This window comes from Cydia splendana, chromosome 20 (genome assembly GCF_910591565.1).
Source record: "Cydia splendana chromosome 20, ilCydSple1.2, whole genome shotgun sequence".
Taxonomy (NCBI): Eukaryota; Metazoa; Arthropoda; class Insecta; order Lepidoptera; family Tortricidae; genus Cydia; species Cydia splendana.
This window is the reverse complement of record NC_085979.1, coordinates 6,434,736-6,456,749: the sequence shown is the minus strand read 5'-3', so window position 1 is coordinate 6,456,749 and position 22,014 is coordinate 6,434,736. Positions and strand designations below refer to the sequence as shown.

The 22,014-nt window shown below is 38.8% G+C and overlaps 1 protein-coding gene across 1 annotated transcript in view; it reads left to right on the top strand.

Annotated features, from left to right (window-relative positions):
• The window catches only part of LOC134800732 (counting factor associated protein D-like), a 33,699-nt gene extending 22,963 nt beyond the window's left edge, over nt 1-10,736 (top strand). Inside the window, exons 7-15 of the mRNA XM_063773258.1 lie at nt 3,935-4,058; nt 4,530-4,665; nt 5,663-5,914; nt 6,458-6,771; nt 7,915-8,041; nt 8,365-8,467; nt 9,155-9,244; nt 9,685-9,782; nt 10,430-10,736. Coding sequence (XP_063629328.1) covers nt 3,935-4,058; nt 4,530-4,665; nt 5,663-5,914; nt 6,458-6,771; nt 7,915-8,041; nt 8,365-8,467; nt 9,155-9,244; nt 9,685-9,782; nt 10,430-10,667 — 1,482 coding nt within the window. The 3' untranslated portion in view covers nt 10,668-10,736. The remainder of the gene's footprint in view (nt 1-3,934; nt 4,059-4,529; nt 4,666-5,662; nt 5,915-6,457; nt 6,772-7,914; nt 8,042-8,364; nt 8,468-9,154; nt 9,245-9,684; nt 9,783-10,429) is intronic.
• The last annotated feature ends 11,278 nt before the right edge of the window (nt 10,737-22,014 follow it).

Here is a 22,014-nt window from a genome sequence, read left to right as displayed (position 1 = left end):
TATACAAAAAGTGTGTTAAGCGAGCCCGAAGGGCGAGCTTCAGGCAGGGAGGCCAAAGGCCGACCCCAGTGGATGGCCGAAGGCCCGGAGCCTCCACCCCGACTCCCAAAACGCGAGGCCGAATGCCGAGCTGCGTGAATGCAGTTCCACCAAACGTCCTACAAAGTCAACTTTCTTGATAGGCGGAGCCGGCGGGCCGAAGGCCCGACGGCGAAGCGTCAAGGCTCGCGAAGTCCGAAGGCCGAGCTCCGCGTTGGGCCGAAGGCCCGAAGCGTCACACGTGAGGAGGAAGTTGGAGCTGAAACACGACCCAATAGGAAAAGTTACGATTTCCCAAGCACGCGAGGCCGAAGGCCGAGCTGCGGGAATGAAGTTCTCGCATGCGGATCTTTTCTTTCTATCAAAAGTACAACTTTATTTATTTCTCCCTTTGGAAAACAAACTACTACACAACAATAACAACAGCAGGAATGGACTGCTACCAACAATGTGGGTTAGGTTAGGTTAGAACTGCGACCCTCACAGGAACAGACTGCTACCAGAAAAGTGGGTTAGGTTAGGTTAGAAATGCGACCCTCACAGAAACGGACTGCTACCAGAAAAGTGGGTTAGGTTAGGTTAGAACTATGACCCTCACATAACCAGACTGCTACCGAGCTACAGCTACAGGAATGAAGTGCTCGCACGCGGATCTGTTTGTCCGAGCAAAAGTACAACTTTGTTTCTTTTTCCCTTTGGAAAACAAGCTACTACGCAATTACAACAGCACAAACAACAGCAACAACAACACGTCAACAACAGCACCAACACCAAACAACACGCGTACCGCGGGGCCCTCGGGCCCCGCGCACAGGGCAAAATCTAGTTACTATTATTAAAGAGGAGGATATTTCCAATACAACATTATATACTTGCAGGACTGTATCTCCATTATTTATACTTTTTATTCAACGCTGAACACAGTCCTCCACGCCTCATTTTCGGCGTGAAAAAGCGATTACGTAACATTAAATATAATTTTACAGGTATTAAATATTCATTCAAATAAAAAAAAAAATATGGTGTATTTAAAACATGTCAACAAATGTACTACTTGTAGAAATTTATCTTAAAGTTATTTAGGCAATTGTTAATTAACAAAATTTTCTCAAACTTCCTTCTTTATTGAAAACGAATAAAAATTTATAAATAACTATCGTAAAATTTTGTCGCTCTTCTCATATAAATGCTTAATAAGATCACATTATAAAAAATTTAATACGTTTTAAGACGCTATTTTGGGTTTTACACATTATTACGCGATCAAGATCATAAAAAAAAACATTTAGTAAACTTTACTAAATCAGATTATTTGTGAAGGGTGCGGAATACGGGGTGTGATTACAGGGAGTTCAAAATAAGGCGGGTATAAGACAATTTTTTTTAATATTTTGTGTTATTCAGTCAGTTACGTGGTCTTTCACTATCGGCCTCATCTGAGAATTCAAAGTCGCTCAACGAGCTATGGAGAGGGCTATGCTCGGAGTTTCTCTGCGTCATCAAATCAGAAATGAGGAGATCCGTAGACGAACTAAAGTCACCGACATAAACTGTGTGCATATTTATTTGCGTTATTTGACATCTGTCACTCACAACAGCAATACAACGTAAAATGTCTCGCACATCGAAATCACAAAGGAAAACAATTGCACTACGAACGTTTACGTTCTACGTCTTTTTTTTTAATTTTAGGGCTAGCCGGACACCACTTTTATGAATCGGTAGTCGTCTAAGTAAATCGATATGAATTTTTCATTTTTCTTTTAATAAAAATAAGGAAAAGGTGGATAATCAACTGTAAATATGGATATATTTATCGTCACCTAACAGACAACAAATTTGACACAGAAATAACATAAATAAACTTTAAAATAGATCCCCAGTTAGTTTAGATTTTGACGATGGGTGCGACCTACTCGGTCGGTGTATTAAATGCCTTGCGCGAAAACCATATAATTCTAGCTTTATTTAAATCGCAAATAAAAATTCATACGTCACAATTCGATACCTCAGTTTACGTGCCATCCAATCGTAATCGCTTGCTGTGACTATCGATTTGGGTTAGTTACATCTCTATACAGGATGTCCAGTAATGGACAACCTTCTAACCATCGACAGGGCAGCTTAGGCTGGTCCAGAAAATGCACTTATAGGTCTAGTAAAAGTTTCGTGGTTTTCGAGATAATCGGACTTTTGTCTTTTTTACTAGTTAGCACCATACTTCACTTTAAACACCATCTAGGCCATATCTTTATTTGTAGAAATGTAAATAGCATGTGTGATACCATTTTAGAATCAGTATTAGATAAACTATTTTTAAGAAAGTTGGCCACTCTGTTCTCCATACATTTTTTTTTACCACAAGCGACCAGACTTCTTGAAAATGTTATATATATATATATATATATGGGCAGGCCACATTGCGCGCAGAGAAGATGGCCGATGGTGTCGAAAAGTGCTCGAGTGGAGACCACGGACTAGCAAGCGCAGCGTAGGACGTCCACCCACAAGATGGACAGACGACTTTGTTAAGGCCGTCGGAAGACGCTGGATGCGGGTCGCTTCCGATCGGAATGAAGGTCCAAGGGGAAGGCCTATGTTCAGCAGTGGACGTCTTATGGCTGAGATGATGATGATGAGTCAGTTACAACTTAATTAAAAAAAATATTATATAATGTACTTAATAAAATGTAGGTACCATCGGTGCGCGAGTTTGACTCGCACTTGATTGAATTATTTTCTTGAAAACATTGTTTCGTTAAAATTGTGTGATCATTAAAGTAGGTATAAAGTCGATAGGTATTGTAAACAATAATTTATTAAGTTAGGCAACAAAAGTATTGGAAATTGTGATAATGAGACCCACCAAAAACATTTTCATGTAAAATGTTGCCTAGACGAAACCATAAGGCTTGCACTGACAAAAAGTTATCAGAAATTTACTTTGAAACTGTTTTTTTTTGTTTTTAGAGCTTATAAATAAGTACTACTGATCAGTAACAACGTTTTAATTTCACGGCAGCGTTATTGAGTTAAAGGAATCTGTAAAGTAAAATTATTGATTAAGGTTAATAACCTTTATAAAGAGAACCCTTAATTGACCGTCTCCTTTAAAATTGTTACTTTCCTTTAGGTACTTTAACTCGAACACGCTGCCATGAAATTAAAACGTTCTTTACTGATCAATAATAAGTACACATGTCTATATAAAAATAATAATTCTACATGAAATGATCAGAAATACGTAATGCAAAAAATACATACGTACATATACAATAAAAACTCTAAAACGTGTCCATTTCCCGGTCTAGTTAAAATACTGCCATCATAAGATCATTATACTGTGACCCGTCTGCTATGTTTACCGTGCGCGGCGCGCGCTCACGATCTCGGCGAGCGGGTCGCGGGACGGGCGGGCGGGGCTTCACGGTTTGCCGCGCACCTCACCCCCTCAGATTCGTTGATGAGTCGAATCATATCGCCTTAAATAGGTCAAGTAGGTAGGTCATCGATATGTAGCATAAGTTGTCTGCATGTTCCCAAAAGCCAAAAGTTATGGATTGGATTAAAAAGGAAATACTATATAGGTTATAGGTACCTATTTGTTTAGGTACTGAACGAGTGTGGAATTACTTTTGTACTCGGCGGAGGAAAGCTTTTTAAAATAAAGGAGTGTGCGTGCGTGCGTGCGTGCGTGCGTGCTTGCGTGCGTGCCTGCGTGCTCGCGTGCGTGCGTGCGTGCTTGCGTGCGTGCGTGCGTGCGTGCGTGCTTGCGTGCGTGCGTGCGTGCATGCGTGCGCGTGTGTGTGTGTGTGTGTGTGAGTGTTGCGCGCGCGCGTTTTATTTCCCCTTTATTCTATATTATTAATTACATTTTGGAATGGCAATGTTTCAGATTCGTGAGGAGCAAGAAGGAAAGAATAAAGTTCACCGCTGCTCACGCACCGTCGTCTCGTTGGCTGCTCCTGCTCATAAGTCCTTCCCTGGTCTGCCTGACTTGAGCGATTATGTTTTCGTTGGTAAGTTATCTCAAAGGAATTAGGTAAATAGGAGCTTTAAACCTAATTCCTTTGCCTTAATGGTTATTTTAAGACTAAAACAAATAGCTAGAAAGATCATTTCCTCGTCACATTAAGGCTGAGGAAGGTTGTTGAGATGTTTTGTGGTGTGAACTTACTTACTCTGTGGTGAGACTTGGCCTCTGCCACAAGAGTCACATAACAGCGCCACTTTTCTCGGTCCAGCGCTACTTCCCGCCAATTGTTCAAATTGTTGACTAGGAGGTCGCACGGAGCGCAGACACATTTTCTAAGAAATTTGGAACCTAGTACCTAACTAGTAAAGCTGTAATAATAGATTCCGTAAACTCGGGTTACTATAACCCTGGAGGGTAACTTTGGCCGTTTTATTGAGGCCCTTTTAAATGACGTTTTCTTGTGGATCAAATTAAGTTACCCTCCATTTTACGGTTCGTTTTATGTGTCCTAAAGGAAATGCTACATCGGAACTATGGAGGAAAGTAATAAAGGGCAAACCAGGTGAAAATGGCGCGGTGAAAGGAGAGTCCCTTACAGTCACCCATGAGTTGCTGGTCGCCAGGGAGAAGGATGGGCCAGTGCCGGTCAGGTCAGTACAAAGTCAACCCGATGACCTTTATTTTTTTCCAAGAGTGGTGCCCCTATATATACTCAAGTTTTGCAGTCAATGATGATCAACTAATGAGTAAGAGAGACCAAATAAAAAAAAAATCGGGGCTCTGCTTACGTTATCTATGTTTCAAATCCATACGGAATGACAGTGTCAGGTTCTTGGTTATATTTTAAATTAATTAATTTATAGTGCCACAAGAAATGATAGAAAATTAATGAGGACGCCAACGTAAAATTCTTAAAAATGGCAACAAGTTAGTATGGAAATTTTTAGTTTCATTTTATTTACTTTCTACTATTTTATGTCACATTATACGTTACGTCTTTGGTCACAGGATTACATATGTGTACCAAATTTTAACTTAATTGATCCAGTAGTTTCGGAGCAAATAGGTACGCTGTGAGCTGTGACAGACGGACAGACAGACTCACGAGTGATCCTATAAGGGTTCCGTTTTTGTTCCTTTTGCACCTCAAAAGGAACCCTAAAAATGCGGATAGAGTATGTGCGGAAAGAAAAGAGTCGTAGAATTAGAATGTGTTGGATCCCATTCATTTCACAACTCTTCTCTTTCCGCACAGACTCTAGTAGCGGGTTTGAAAAGCCCACTATTATTTCTTTAACTCTATGATGGACTATCCTGAACGGCACGGTTCGGAACCATCCAACATAATTTTACAATCTTCTTCTTCCGGCCTTGTCCCATTTCTAAATGGGTCGGCTCTCCTAATCCTCCTTCTCCAGAGATATCGTTTCTGGGTCGTCGCTGGATCTAATTGTTATTCCAGATCCTTTTTAATAACTGACATCCATGTAGTAAGTGGTCTGCCACGAGGATATGGTCCCGATATGAGGCTTAACGCACTTTTTGTCATGTGATCATCTGGTCATGACATGGCCGTACCAGCGCAAGCGCGATTCTGTGACTTAACATAATTTAACAATGAGAAACAGGAATACCTTCCTTCCTCAGATACTCTGTGACGACAGACAGCTCCATCCTCGGCCCGGCCAGCGACGTCTACATCCACAACTACAAGGTGCTGCCTCCACCCACCGCCGCCATTATACCCGACACGGCTCAATGCAAGACCATAGAGGACGCGACTCCTCGACAGAAGAGAGCGGATTTCTTCTCCAAAATTACTGATACCGTGTCCAAGTTTAACCCAGTTCAGGACTTCTCGCTGCCTTTAGGGGGGGATATTGGTCCTAAATTTGACAGGTACGTGTAAATATGCCAGTTTCCATGAACATTATTGGAAATGAACTGAAATTGGACTGATAAGTATAAACGTTATTAATGAACGTTACGTAACGTCTTGGGAAAGTGACCTACTAGGAAAGTCGCATCCAAGGAAGTCACTTCAAAAGTATAGGTTCTCAACAAGGTAAGCTTTAAATGGATAATTTTCATTGATCATTTATTGATTTCGCTCTTTGTTTAGGTATGTACTTGTATAATAAAGTGTTTTACTACTAAGTACGTACCTACTTACTTACTACTAAAATGAATAATATGAATTGCTGTATATCCAATGTAAGATCAGTCTTGCTTCAGTCGACTAGTATCTGTCGCATTCGAAAGACTAAAGTTTCTCACAAAGTACAAGATTTTTTCATCAAATCAACCAGATTTAATGCACTAAATAAATAAAAAAAAAAATTTAGCCTATATACATACGTCCCACTGCTGGGTACAGGCCTCCTCTCAAGCACGAGCGCTAGCTAGAGTAATGAAATTTCAATGTGTGATTTTTAATTCAAGCTTCAAAGACCAATTTAAACGGAACTACCTCGACCCAGCGGAGGAGGCAGTCCGCAAGAACCTCCTCACTCAATCCACCCGGTTCATCGAGGCCGGCAACCGGGCCACCTCCAGCTTCAAGATGGGCGTGAACTTCCTCGCTGACCGCTTGGAGGAGGAGATCAGCCAGCTGTTCGGAGTCAGGGAACCTGAAGGTCTGGTCGAGGCGGGAATGGTCCCGTTCCCGTATTCGGAGAAGGAAGTGAAAACTGCGTCTGACAAGTTGCCTGAGGAGTTTGATTGGAGGAAGTATGGTGCTGTGTCGCCTGTGCGCTGTAAGTATCTACATATTATACAAGTTAGGGCCAGTTGCAACACTGGACGGACTGATCAATGTTACTACAGTGAAACCTGGTTAATTGGCACCTGGATAAATGAAAAACCTCAATAATTGCAACCAAAAGTCCGGTCCCGGTCCCTTGAGACCAAAAGGCCTCTATAATTGAAATTTTGGAACCTCTATAATTGCAATTTAGATTTTAGTGCTTTTCGTAATTTTGCCTCTGTAATTGACCACATCGCAACTAAGACCTCTATAATTGACACTGTGCTAAAAAAATCCGTTATTTTTCCTCTTCTTTTTACCTCTATTATTGAAACGAGTCTTACTTATTACCTCTGTAATTGAAGTAATGTAGTTGTAGACAGCAGAAACAATATTTTAATAGCAGTGATCATTTTATTTTTATCTTCATCCAGAATTCAATTTATTTATTGGGTATCTATCACAGCCTGTAGTAGGTGAAATAGTTTTGATTAAATCAGAAACAAAGTAGGTATGCTTATTACATTCTAATAAAAATTTCTTCTACAATTCAAGGGAATTTTTTAAACCCAAATGATAAGAAAATAAAGTAGTAATTAATGTAGTGTAAAAGTGCAAGTATAGACAGAAGCAATATATAGACCAGAAACCCAGAACATAAGCGTGTAAATCTACTTTCAATGGCTATTTGCACCTCCATAAAAGAAATTTGTCAGAACGCAACCTCTATTAATGAAAACCTCTATAATTGACACAACGATTTTTTGAACCTCGTTAATTGACACGACCTGCTTAAATGAAAAACCTGGTTAATTGACAAAAAATGGCCGGTCCCTTGAGATTGCAATTATCCAGGTTCCACTGTATATGAAACTTTCAATAAAAATATTATTGCGATCGTTTGGCAGACGGTTTGGTGCACCCAAAACCCAAAGATTTACTTAATGAACTTGATTCAATATTTTAGACTCTAGTCATGAAGTCGAAGTTTTCTTTTATGCTTGTTAGAGACTTGAGTCTTTATGGATACTCTATTTATAAAAAAAAAACAATTTTACAAGATTTTTCGGAACCCGTGCAGGTTATTACAATTACAATTAATAAGTAGGTATTTACTAAAACTAATGATAAATGTGCCTGTATCTACCCATAGATCAGGGAACAACGTGTGCTTCTTGCTGGGCCTTCGCCGTGGCGGCCTCCACGGAGGGCGCGCTCTTCAAGAAGACCAACAATCTGGTGCCGCTCAGTCCTCAGTGCCTCGTCGACTGTGGCAAACCGTAAGTGTTAGAGTATAGATCCGCCGTCCAGGAGACATGCTGAGCCTTCGCCGTGGCGGCCTCCACGGGAAGACCAACAAGCTGGTGCCGCTCAGCCCTCAGTGCCTCGTCGATTGTGGCAAACCGTAAGTATTGGAGTATAGATGTCAACACCGCCGTCCATGAGACATAGCTGTACCTATGTTCGCCCTTCGCCGTGGCGGGCTCCACGGAAAGCCCAACAAACGAGTATAGATGTCAGCACTCGCCGTCCAGGATATTTTTATTTTATATACCTACGGAAGTTGATGGTCCCTAATTCATTATACCTACTTACTGTTCAGGTTTGGAGCGCAGGGCTGTGGGCCTACCTGGCCGAGCTTCGCCTATGACTACATCCAGAACCGAGGCCTGTCCGCCTGGGACGAGTATGACTATGAAGCCAAGGTACACATTACTACGAGAGCAGCTCCATTCGGTCGGTCGGTCAGGAGAACGCAAACAATTATAAATCAAATAAATTAAAGTTAATATATAGGACATCCTTACACAAATAGACTAAGCCCCACTGATGTAAGCTCAAGAAGGCTTGTGTTGTGGGTAGGGGCTGTCCATAAATTACGCCATCGATTTTTGACGATTTTTGACCCCCCCCCCCCCCCCTATAATCATCCAAAAATCATGCTTCAAATGACCCCATTTCCTCCTACTTCATGCTACCGTCATCCGATGTCCGGACCCCCCCCCCCCCTAATTTGAAATGACGTAATTTATGAATAGCCCCGTAGGTCCTCAGACAAACGATATATTCATAAACAAATACTATACATAGAAAACACCCATGACTCAGGAACAAATATCTGTGCTCATCAAACAAATAAATGCCCTTACTGGGATTCGAACCTAGGACCATCGGGTTCATAGGCAGGGTCACTGACGTCATTGTCACTAACCGACAATACCGACTAGGCCATACCGGACGTCATATTCTACTAAACCTCATATTCTAGTTATACCCCTTCCATTCCAATGAATGGATTAATTATATTCTTAAGGCTAGTAGTCGAAAATAAATGTTAATCCGCTGCATGATAATTGCGAGTATCGAAGGTATAATGTTATATTTATTTACAGGTCCTGGAGTGCAAGGATACCAAAGTGTCTCCCGTGACGCACATCAGCGGACACGTCAACGTTACGGCTAACAATGAGGATGCTCTCAAGGTACCCACCAGAGACATGTACGAGAAGCCTCTTAGCCCCTTTCTAACAGTATCTTAGCTACAAATTTGGTGCAGTATTTCTTCCCGAGGCGCGGCTGCGAGGTAGCAGAGCGCACGCACCCGCGCCCCGCGCTAGGCATCAGACACCCTTCAGGCCCTCCATGATTTCCTTATGATGTAATATTGTATATATATATATATATATATATATCTTTTGCCAAGCCTGAATACAGTCCAGTGAGGATGCCTACCCGAAGACCATGAAATATTACGGTATTTCATCTCTGGGTCTTTTACCTATTTGTGCTTTTATCGGCATTTAAGTGGCTGATAACGCGTCACTGTTTCTATTCCTCGGTAGATAGCGCAGTAGTATCGCGTTTCTGCTAGATATACAATGAATTGAATTAATGTTTTCATAAATAATTATTTTTTGCTTAGGTGGCGATCAAGAACCATGCACCCACCGTGGTGCTAGTGGACGCAATGGCAAAGAGTTTCATCTATTACAAAAGTGGAGTCCTGAACGACAAGAAATGGTGAGAGAAATATTGGGGGTCTTTCTCTGAGAATATGTCTGCGCTTGCGTCTAATTGCCACGATTCTTTTCATACATTTTGTATAGGTCGCGGCAATTGTTTGAGAATGACCCTTGGTGCTTCGTTTTCTGTTATTGACTAGTAAAATTACTTGAGTGGTTCATCCAGATGATCCAGTTTAACGCTATGTTTAGCACAATCCTTCAAGGTATCGGTCAGGTATCAGCGCATAGGTACATTTACTTGATATCTAACAATCTTTAATTTATTAATTTTTGGGGTAGATAGCCCCAGGTCGGCCCACTGACCCCAGAATAGCTGATTCTTAGTTCTTAGTTGCTTTCTACAGAAGCCTGTTCCCGGCTTTAGATAGATGTAAGTTGTCCCACTACTAAGCCGTCGCGACAGTAACCTGCAGCTCCAACTCCAGGGAATTCGGCTGAATAAACGCAACAAGCGATCGACAGTCCACCTATTTCCGGCCGGGCGTCCCTGCACTACATCTACATCCCACTACATACTAATTTAACCTACTATTATGGAATAATCAAATTATTTTTATTACAATACCAGGCCTGGGCCACCACAAGTCCCTATTATTTTCAAAATTTTCTTCGCACATAACCAACTCTGAGCTTGCGTTACAGCGGTGAAAGCAAGCCCCGCCTCAACCACGCAGTCCTAGCGGTCGGCTGGGGCTCCAAAGACGACTCCAAAGACGCCCCCCACTTCATCCTGAAGAACAGCTGGTCGGACAAGTGGGGGGATGAGGGCTACATCAAGATAGCCCCAGAATCGTGTGCCGTATTGGAGCGTCCGACGTACTCCTTGGTTCAGCAGCCTAATGTGGATAGGGAGGCGCTGCGCTCTTCATATAAAGATTAGACGTTAATTTAAGATTGTATTTTTTTATGTGCGTAAATACTTAATGATAAATAAAAGTGTATTTTTAAAGTAATTTGTTTAAATACCACTTTCTTAATGTACGCACCACGGATAAAACCGAATGCAGAATTGGCCTCGCTAACTCTGTAGACACTTCGCAGTAGGTAAAAGAATGTAATTGTCTATGACGGCTGATCGGTGATCACGTGGTGCTTTCCATAGAAAACGAAGCGCCGGAAGCTCCGGCCCGGCCCCAGCCCGGTCTAGCGTGAGCGTGAGTCATCCTTAAACATAAATTTGCTATAAAAATGTGCCAGACAATGCTAAGAATTAAGAATAATGCCTCGGCATGTCTAGGACACCTGGGTACCTATGCCTGAGAACGCCTGAGGATTGCCTCGGCATTCCCAAGCTCACTTCGGCATGCCTAAGGACGCCTCGGCAATATGCCGGAGGGTCCCATGCCGTGCCATGCCGATAGTAGGCGCTGGCGGTTTTACTTAAAACGCAGAATAAATAATAGTAGGTACTAGGTAGGTACAGAAGGTTCACTCTCTAACAAAACGCGTCTATTACGAGAGATACAAGCGCAAGCGCGAGCAGGCGTCCCTTCCATAGCGGTGCGCGGCAACTACTACTGTTAGACACCAAAATTGGTGTGGGCCGCATGTACTTGTAGCGATGCGACGAAATCGACGGAGTGAGCCACGCCTGCTTAAAAGCTAAAAACCATTCTGGCGACACAGTTTTCTGTTGCGTCACCTCACCCTGTTCCGGTGTAGGAATTCAAGGAATTACTGTACGATTGGGCAGATTCCCACGGAACCGCCGAAATACCACACCCTTCGGCGATAATAATAACAAAGCTAAAACTTTTTAACTTACTAGGTAGGTACTTACCTAAGTAGATATAGAATTAAATATATCAGGGGTCAAAAGAACACATGAGATTAACATATGTAAATGAGTCAAAACATTAAAATAGGAATTATAGAAGGATCCATAAGATGCAAATTAACTTCAAAGTTGTATTTTATTTTATACATAGGTATTTAAGTTTTGGTTTTTAATTAGTTTTATGTTTAGATTATGTGTTATTTTAGTTATGAAATAAACGTTATCCACTTCAAAATGATTTTTAATTAAAAGCCCAATGAATTCACTCGCTTCTACAGACCTTGCAAAAAATGGGTGTATTCCCATTTGTCCCCGCCGGGCACAGATGGGAATAGGTGTTTTCATATAAATCGATTATCGATAAGTGCTTATAAACTTGACAGGCATTTAGTTACAATTGTCAATCTTTCATTTAATGGCAATGATTTGGTGAACCAAGAGTAGTTTTTATAAGTCGACATGTTTGTCAATTTGTCGGTAATTCTTGACATGAAATCGGAGCTGTGTCAGGCTTAGGTGACAATTGTAGTGTTTTCGTTGTTAGCAAACCCCGTTATTGGCAAACGTTGGCGAAACGGTTCAGGCGGAGTATGTCACTTTCTTAGGACGTCACATTCTGAGGACGTCACATTCTGAGTTCGTCACTTTCTGAGTACGTCACTTTCTGAGAACGCCACTTTCTGAGGACGTCACTTTCTGAGTTCGTCACTTTCTGAGTACGTCACTTTCTGAGAACGCCACTTTCTGAGTACGTCACTTTCTGAGTACGTCACTTTCTGAGAACGCCACTTTCTGAGTACGTCACTTTCTGAGGACGTCACTTTCTGAGAACGCCACTTTCTGAGGACGTCACTTTCTGAGTACGTCGCGTTTTTTAGCATAGGTACGATTTAACAGTATAATATACCTGCACGAAAAATGTATACTGCCAGCAACCAGATTAGCTGTTCGACATACGGTCGCTTTTATATCCTACATACCAATACCAATCTCTGTTTGCCTTACGCCTGACTGGTAGAGAATTCCATTTGGCAAAACGTCCTATGTTTCGTGCAATAAAGTGAAAAATAGAGAAATAAATAATAAAAAAACAATCTAATTATGTTCAAAATCATTATTTAATTCAGAATACTTAGAAACTACAAGCACCAAAACATTTAGCCACAGATTGGAGGCCGGCAACAGCTTCGATTCAATACACATAAATGTTTGGCACAGTAGGAACCATGATTTTATCATTCGCCGCTGTGATTCGCTGGTGAAGGTATCATGGCAAGCTCGCTGACACCAGTAGAAGGTCATTCCCACATATTTACATTTAAACGGACTGCCGCTCCTTTCGTGACAACATATTCTTCAGCATACCGCGACTTCTGTCATGTCTCCATAAACTCACGTCTTTTTTTCTGATGATAGTGTAAATTTTGGATATCTGCGTATAAAAATCAGCTCTTGCAGTTTTGGTTCAAACAATATTTCTTCTCGAGTCACCTGTGGAGAATAGGCGTCAAAGAATTTTTTCTTCATATCGGCAACGGCATATTCAGAATATATGTTCAGCTTGGTTCAGCCATCAATCACTTCTGCGTATGGAGTGATAGCTTTCTCTTAGTTCTCATGTTCTGCATATATTTAATGTAATTTATTTGTTTGTTTTCTTCCTATATAGGTTACACGATGAATTTTTAAATTAATATTACATTGTACTTTTAGCCTGACAATAAAAATCTATCATGTCGCCGATTTGACATCGCTGATTTTTTTCTATTTAAAATCCGAAACTACAAAAAGGTTATAAAGTTTGTCAAAGGACTGTCTCATTTTAAACATAGACAGAGATAAACATACTATCTTTGTCTTACACTAGTACTAGCACCAAAAAGAAAAGGATGAGTGTAGTTTTTATTGTTCTTATTTAATGACAAATTTGTTTGACCACTTACAGTCCGTTAACTCTCAGAATGAACTTCGTTTTTCGGGTAAAATCGGACGTATTCGCGTAATAGAAAATGACAGCGTCGTACTGATTTAGTTGCAACTTGCAATCCAACACTCAAAACTATACAGGATGGTCTATACCACGACGTCCAAATTTTTTTTTAGATTCCTCAATTCAATTATAGAATATGTTAGCCGGTTTTTCGTAGCTTTCAAGTTATGAATTTTTGAACTTTTAACTTTTGTAAGAAATTCCGGCCCGAACCAATTAATTTATTTAAAAAAACTATTGAACTTTTTTGAATGTTTCTTTTTATAACATAATCCTTTACAAACGACGCAGTTGCTTAAAAAAATCAGCATCCTCACCTGGCTGCGAGTTGGAAAAAAAGACAAAAGTCAAAGTTTTAGTTCAAGCAAGTCAAGTTTAGATTTTACCTAATTAAAAAAACATGCGAGTTCAACGACTTTTGGTTATTTTAGAAACTGCTAGTCCCTAAGTTTTTATTAAAGGTAAAAAAAAGTGACAATAGCCATAATTTGACAGAGTCACCGCTCAAAGGAATCGAGGTGGAAATTAGTAATCTGATAGCCCACGTAGTGAAGAATCTAAAAAAAAAAACAACGGGTTGCACTCCGGGAGTGCCGGCAGAAGTGAAAACTCAATGACATTGTTTTGGGGATGTTTATTATATAAACTAACCCAGTACTGCACATAAAAAAAAAAATTTTGAAAATTTTGTTGTTCTAAATGTGAACTTTAATAGCTGTCAATAGAGTTGAATATTATATCCGCCATAAATGGCTTCGTGTGCGGTAAGGGGTTAAATAAAATACCTGTATAATTTTAGTATAAGTACCTATGTAAGTACAATTAACCTAGTTTATAAGTAGCAGATTAACAAATGTGGACTGTATTTGTCTGAATAAAGAAATTATTTATTATTTTATTATTTATTGTAACAGTTTTTCGATCAGGTCACGTGTCCGTCTTACGTCTTACGAATCTTACGGTCACGTGACCTGTCGCGAGTTTAACATTTTTTCCCCATCACAAAAAGAGCACAGCGCCGCTAAAGAAGTTTTCACTTAAAAATTTTGGACATCGAGTTTTGTAACAACCTGTGTAGAGTAGTTAATATGTACCACCATAACTAGTAGGTAAATATTTAGATTCATATTAAAATATGTGACTTTTAAGTACTGTAAAATTATTTACAAATAAATTTAAAAATTTTGTTATAATTTACTTTTTTATGTGAAAGTAAATTTTAATTAAAACTAGAGATTAAATAAAAAAAAACACAAACTATAAAAAATATACTTACCTACAAAAAAATATGCCTGTTATTATTACCACTCTGTATAATTTCAACGAGAAGTAGTAAATGACGGTGTGACGTTCTGCTTTCAAATTCTGATTCTATTTTATTTAGATTATGACAAAAAGTCAAATAGCAATATAGTCATCAACCAAATATTAAGCATAACGTCATTAAATTAGGGCTTGTTTTACATTGAGACAATAGGTATCCCTAACTTTTTGCGAGTGAGTAAGAAAGCAGAACAACAGTATCACCTTCGCATGCTACCGCCGATACCCGATGTATCTTTCTAAAATTCGAAGGTCATTCTGAGAGTTATGGAGAGATTTATATCTGCGGACTGTAGATAATATGTTGCGCTAGCTTCGACCCGCGACTTCATCTGCTTGGAAATATGATGATGATGATGATATCGTACCTATGCTAAAAAACGTGACGTACTCAGAAAGTGACGTCCTCAGAAAGTGGCGCTCTCAGAAAGTGACGTCCTCAGAAAGTGACGTACTCAGAAAGTGGCGTTCTCAGAAAGTGACGTACTCAGAAAGTGACGAACTCAGAAAGTGACGTACTCAGAAAGTGACGAACTCAGAAAGTGACGTCCTCAGAAAGTGGCGTTCTCATAAAGTGACGTACTCAGAAAGTGACGAACTCAGAATGTGACGTCCTCAGAATGTGACGTCCTAAGAAAGTGACATACTCCGCCTGAACCGGCGAAACTTTGTACCCTAAATTCGCCTTTAGGGTACAAATAAAAATCGCTTTAAATCGCTTTTAAATTCTTAACAAGCATGAAATCATAATAACACTATAAATACTAATACACTTGCTTTTACACAGTGGATGAAATTTATGATAATGTTTAAGATTTAGGATTATCTTTACATTTTATTAAGTGTTTAATAATTTTAGTTTTAAGCCATGTATTTCAAACACAATACCTGTATTGTTTTATTGAATAAATATATGACTATGACTATGACTAATAGTAATTGTTGCCTACGAAGGCGTTTAGTACTTCAACATTTAGGATTTGGATTTGGAATAAGTCTCAGTATAGTTTTGATTACGTTGTATGTTTAGGTAGGTACCTATTGTTTTTTTTTATAATTTACTTGGGCGAAGTTGGGCACGAAAGCAACAGAGGTGATATATAGTGTACGGACAAGTGGTGGCATTTTGAACAGAGCGGGAAATGGAGTCGTTATTATCTACAAACTTTTTATGATTGAATGAATAAATTCAAATTTTATATGATATTTACTTTACTTATAAAATCTATTTCTCTTGCTCTCTCACATTCAATCAATATACTTTTTAACCATATACAACAACCTTAATTAATTACTGGCCAAAAACTTTATAAGCTGTAGATACGACAAAATAATTTGATGTTGTCGATTTAGACAACTGTTTGCTATATTTGTTGTTGTAATACGCTAGGCTAATAATTGAAAACAGCACGACAGCAGAAATGTAAATGAAACAATATGATTGACCCACCAGAATCGTCAATTTTGAAGTGGATTGAACCATACGATAATCTTGTATATAACGATAACAATAGCGTGTACTGTATATCATGTGAAATAATTGTGTTAGCACAATTAGGTAAACATCGCAGCAGATACTTGAATAAATAAATAAATAAACTTTGGCACTACTTGAATAAGAATTAAAAAGTGTAATAAATATGTTTTCGAAAAATAATTTAATCGTTATTCATCAATCATAAAATGCACCTAGGCGACTCCATTTCCCGCTCTGTTCAAAATGCCACCACTTGTCCGTACACTAGTGATATATAAAGTAGGTACGAATAGATTTCTACTTTGACGTCGCTGCACTTTGCATTTGCAGAAAAAAATACTTAAAAGTAACAAAAAAATAATGCTTTCACGCCTTGTCAACAAATAATGTAGGTAGTTAAGACAGCAGTCACAAATTTATATAGAAATAAATAATACGTACCTGTAACTTTTTCCTTCCTATTACATTAGTCTAAGTACATACATAGTACATTATTATATAGGTACAGTGTCTCTCAACACTTGAAATATTGTGAACCGCATGTTAGTTAAGTATTAGTATTAGGTAAGTGGTATAATATTCATATGTTCTCTGTGAGATACGTTTATGGAAGCATCTATATTTAAGGCCATTTATGTTATTTTAAGTTTTATGTTCATCCCATGTATGTTTTTCTGTATTATCTCCTCAATAAATAAATAAATATACGCTGCATTAGATGGGGTTGGGATCTCAATCAATATCATGTTAGTGATGACAACACGGCACATTGAAAGCAACTAACGATCTCTTGTCAAGAATTGACAAATATATCGACTAGTAAAAATTACCCTTGTTTCACAAAATAATTGTCATTAAATTTAAGATGGACAATTGTACCAAAATACCTGTCATGTTTATATGAAATTCTATACAAAACAATTTACGAAATTGTCACCTGTCACCTGTCACTTGTCAATTGTCACTCGACATGTGTCACTGACAAATGTCGGTGTGGTGAAACAGAGGTCTGTAATTTTTTGACAATTGTCGTACCTGTCGTACTTGGTGAAATAGGGGCCAGACGTCAGGAATTTTCCTGACATGTCAGGAATTTTGGCCGTTTGTCAGAAATGCAGCCAGAATACGAAAATGTCAGGAATTTTAGTGAATTAACAGACTTTTGTTATTACGTACCTAAAAAGGTACATTATTCAATTTTACTTACATAAATCCAAAACAAATCAAATTTAAACAATGTATCAAGCATTAAGATATCGCTTACGGCTAGACCCTCCCCCGTCGCCGATATGAGCGTCAGAAAAAAAATCGCATAATTATCAGGAACTAGCTTTTGCCCGCAACTTCGTCTGCGTGGAATTAGTAATTTGGGTACCATAATTTTAAAACAAATCTGCTTTTTATTACACCCTTCTTTTCACCCCCAAAATGGATGACTATTTAGTCAAAAATGCGAACTTTCTTTATTTGTAACGAAAGGTCTATTGAGCCCTTTTTAATTTAAGATATTATTATTATTATTATTTGTCTGTCTTTCCATATCTCTTTAAGACAAATTAATCTAAAGGCCAGGGATACACGTGGCGGATACCATCCCCGAACGCACAACATGATACATCCGGAGATGGTCCCCGCCAGGTGCAAAGACTATTGCAGTGCAGCACTTTTGTGCTGCGATGGGAGCTAAGGTTATAGGCTATAGATTTGAATGTTGGATGGACTGGATATCGGGCTATGGGAGGAGACTAGCGGACACCTGCCGTGACAATCAGTCTCAAAATTGTATGAGACAGGTGACTCGCCAACTCATTGAGTGGGCCCCGCAATGGCCGCACGCACAGTGCGACAACAGGGCAACACTTTGGAGTGGCTGTGAGGTTGTCGAGAGGTGAGTCTGCGGTAGCCAGATCCCGGTAATCCGTTCAGCAGGCCGCCGGCGTTATGACATTTTACACTTCCAACCTGGAGCATAGGTCCCGCTCTTGCTACTCCATTCTGGCCGGCCAGTCAAGGCAAGCACAGAGGCGAGGGCCAGATGAAAGTGCCCTCTGGAATAGGGGTCCGCGGTGTCGCCACTCACCGTCAGCTCGCCACAAGCTGCCCCCGCGGGGTTATTATTATTATTATTAAGCCCTTTATTCCTTAAATATATAATGCTAAATTAAATTTTATTTTATTTCTAATTTAAGGACCCCTTTTGGGTATAGGTATATAAGTTGGAGAAGTTGAAGAAGTTGAAACGGTTGGATAAGTTAAAGAAGTTGAAAAGGTTGGAGAAGTTGAAGTTGAAGAAGTTGAAGTTGAAGAAGTTGGAGAAGTCGAAGTTGAAGAACTTGAAAAACTTGGAGAATTTGAATTTGAAGAAGTTGGATAAATTGAAGAAGCAAAAGTTGAAGAAGTAGAAAGATAAAGAGGTTGGAGAAATTGAAGAAGTTGAAAAGGTGTGTGAAGATAAAAAAGTTGGAGAAGTTGAAGAAGGTGGAAAAGTTGAAGAAGTTGGTGAAGTTGAAGAAGTTCGAGTTGGAGAAGTTGAACTTGAATTTGAAGAAGTTGGAGAAGTTATAGTTGAAAACGTTGAAGAAGTTGAAGTTGAAGAAGTAGGAGAAGTTGAAGTTGAAGAAGTTGGAGATGTTGAAGAAGTAGGAGAATTTGAAAAGGTTGGAGAAGTTGAAGTTGAAGAAGTTTAAGTTGAAGAAGTAGGAGAAGTTGAAGTAAGAGAAGTATAAGTTGAAGAAGTTAAAGAAGTTGAAAAAGTTGGAGAATTTGAAGTTGAAGAAGTAGGAGAAGTTGAAGTTAGAGAGGTTGGAGAAGTTGAAGTTGAAATGGTTGGAGAAGTTGAAGTTGAAGAAGTTGGAGAAGTTGAAGAAGGTGGAGAAGTTGAAGAAGTTGGTGAAGTTGAAGAAGTTCGAGTTGGAGAAGTTGAACTTGAATTTGAAGAAGTTGGAGAAGTTGAAGTTGAAAACGTTGAAGAAGTTGAAGTTGAAGAAGTAGGAGAAGTTGAAGTTGAAGAAGTTGGAGATGTTGAAGAAGTAGGAGAAGTTGAAAAGGTTGGAGAAGTTGAAGTTGAAGAAGTTTAAGTTGAAGAAGTAGGAGAAGTTGAAGTAAGAGAAGTATAAGTTGAAGAAGTTAAAGTTGAAGTTAAAGAAGTTGAAAAAGTTGGAGAATTTGAAGTTGAAGAAGTAGGAGAAGTTGAAGTTAGAGAGGTTGGAGAAGTTGAAGTTGAAATGGTTGGAGAAGTTGAAGTTGAAGAAGTTGGAGAAGTTGAAGTTGAAGAAGTTGAAAAGGTTGGAGAAGTTGAAGAAGTAGGAGAAGTTGAAGAAATAGAAGTTGAAGAAGTAGGAGAAGTAAAAGTTGAACTTAATAGACGAAAGTTCAGAATAGATATTGAAATATATTACTTACTTTTCTTCTTGCACCATTTTTATTACATCTCTGTTTAGCCCTATAGTTGACTGGTAGAGAATGCCTTTAGGCATTAAGTCCGCCATTTGTACATTTTATTTCTATTTTGTGCAATAATGTTTAAATAAATATATACCTACAAAAATGTGTACCTGGTGAGGTGTCGGGTCTCGGAGGCTAGACATTTCTAAAACAGTCCAGAACATTCGAGAGTATTGGAGAACAATCCACAGCATTTCAGAACATTCTGGAATGTTGTCGAATATTTGAGAACATTCTAGATCATTGTGGAACATTCCAGAATACTTTCGAATGTTCTAGAATATTCTGGAACATACGAAGCTTCTCTTGTCTTCTCTTCTACCCCCTTACGGGGTGATAAATAATATTATATATCCTTCCCCGGGACTCAAACTATCTCTATACCAAATTTCATCAAAATCGGTTTAGCGGTTTAAGCGTGAAGAGCTAGGTAACAGACAGACAGACAGACACACTTTCGCATTTACAATATTAAATAATATATATATATAGTATGGATTTTGACAGGAAATTACAAATTTGGATCTAACCCTTTCCGCTTGAGTTTCGGCTGCCGCTCCGGTCACTTAAATAAATAAATAAATATAATAAGACATTTTATAAATTAAATACCGGAATGTATTGCAAATCGCATACGATTATCGGTGACGTTTGTACAGGCAATTAGTCCTGTATTCAAGTGACCTAACCTGTCCAAATATTATAACATTTATATATCTTTGATTTCGAACAAATCTCAACCGTATAAACACTGACATAAGCTTCTTACTCGTATATTAGATTGTTTATTTATGTTAATATATTATTAGTATTTTTTGTAAGTAGTCTGGGTTCGGCGATTGAATCAACCAGAGGAAGTCAGTCAGTATTTATTAATACACAAGTATGTTTGTGTGGTCTGTTTTGGTGTTAGGCGCTGTTGGTAAGCATTCATATTAAATACAAACATTTAAAGATAACTATAAGATCAATGCGGCCAAATCTGTCTGCGAGAAATTCCGTACACTAGCGTATTTTTGTTTATTTTTCGTAGAACTAGTAAACCGTTCGTCGATGAAGATAACGATCGTGTTCTATTGTTTAAAAAAGCTCTCGTGTACATAATTTCCCGCAGACGGATTTATCCACATAGACCTTACTCATAAAGGTCTTTTAAAATCAAATTCATCATCGTCATACATATATGTATTTATGTATATTTAAGAGCCCTTGTCGGTTAAGTAATTATTAATTTCAAATCAAAATGCACGCATCATTTTAAATGTCCGACAACTTAATACAAATAACTAGGTGTTTGAGAAGATTTTTGATCTACAGACGAGGTGTCTTATTTTTCAGCCTTTATTTGAATTTTGATCATAAATAGTATTTTAGTATGTGTTTTGTTATAGTCATAATCATAACATAACTTTAATTTATTAATGCAGGTACGGTCAAGGAAATTAATTTCAGTATCATTTCGTAAATTGTCACAGTGAGATACTAAAGGTAATAATTATTTTCCTTCGTATTTTCACGGGAACGCACGAACGTGTCTTGTTATTTCAGTCAGTCTCGTTACAAAAAGTACTGAGGTTGACTGAAGTAGCATGAGAAATACGAACGTTTCCGAGAAAATACGATGGAAAACAATTATGAACTCTACCTACATCTGTAATAGTATGAAGTCTTTACCGACATAATAATTGTCACTGTGACAAGTTACGAAATGGTTCCTACGGCACGGATTTTTGTTTTGATAATAAAGTTAGTAAGTGGCATTAGAGTGTCCGTGGCTTGATTTGAAGGTTGCGCTTGTTCGATCGCATTTACATACTTGCTCCGTGCTTGTAAGTTTCCGCCTAATTTTATGATTTATGATACCACGATGACGTCATTTGTTTTGAAAGTGATTCTATTTAAGTAAGAAAGAAAGATTTACGTTCAGTCAGCGGCAATAGTTGCTAAGCGGGCGAGGTGTTCAAAATTACCTTGACGGGCTCTTATTCTCTTAACAATAAAGTCGCGTCAAGATCATTTTGAACACCTAGTCCGCATAGCAATTTCTGCTGCTGACTGTACTAGGTACGTAGGCGTTAAAAGCGAAAATTTCAGGCAACTGTATGTGCCACTCTAATTGTACCATAATTTGAGTAACAGGGTAAAAGACACGGTTGCTCGAAACTTTAAATTTTCCATGTTCGGCCTTAAGTTTTTTAAATGATTGAGAATCACCG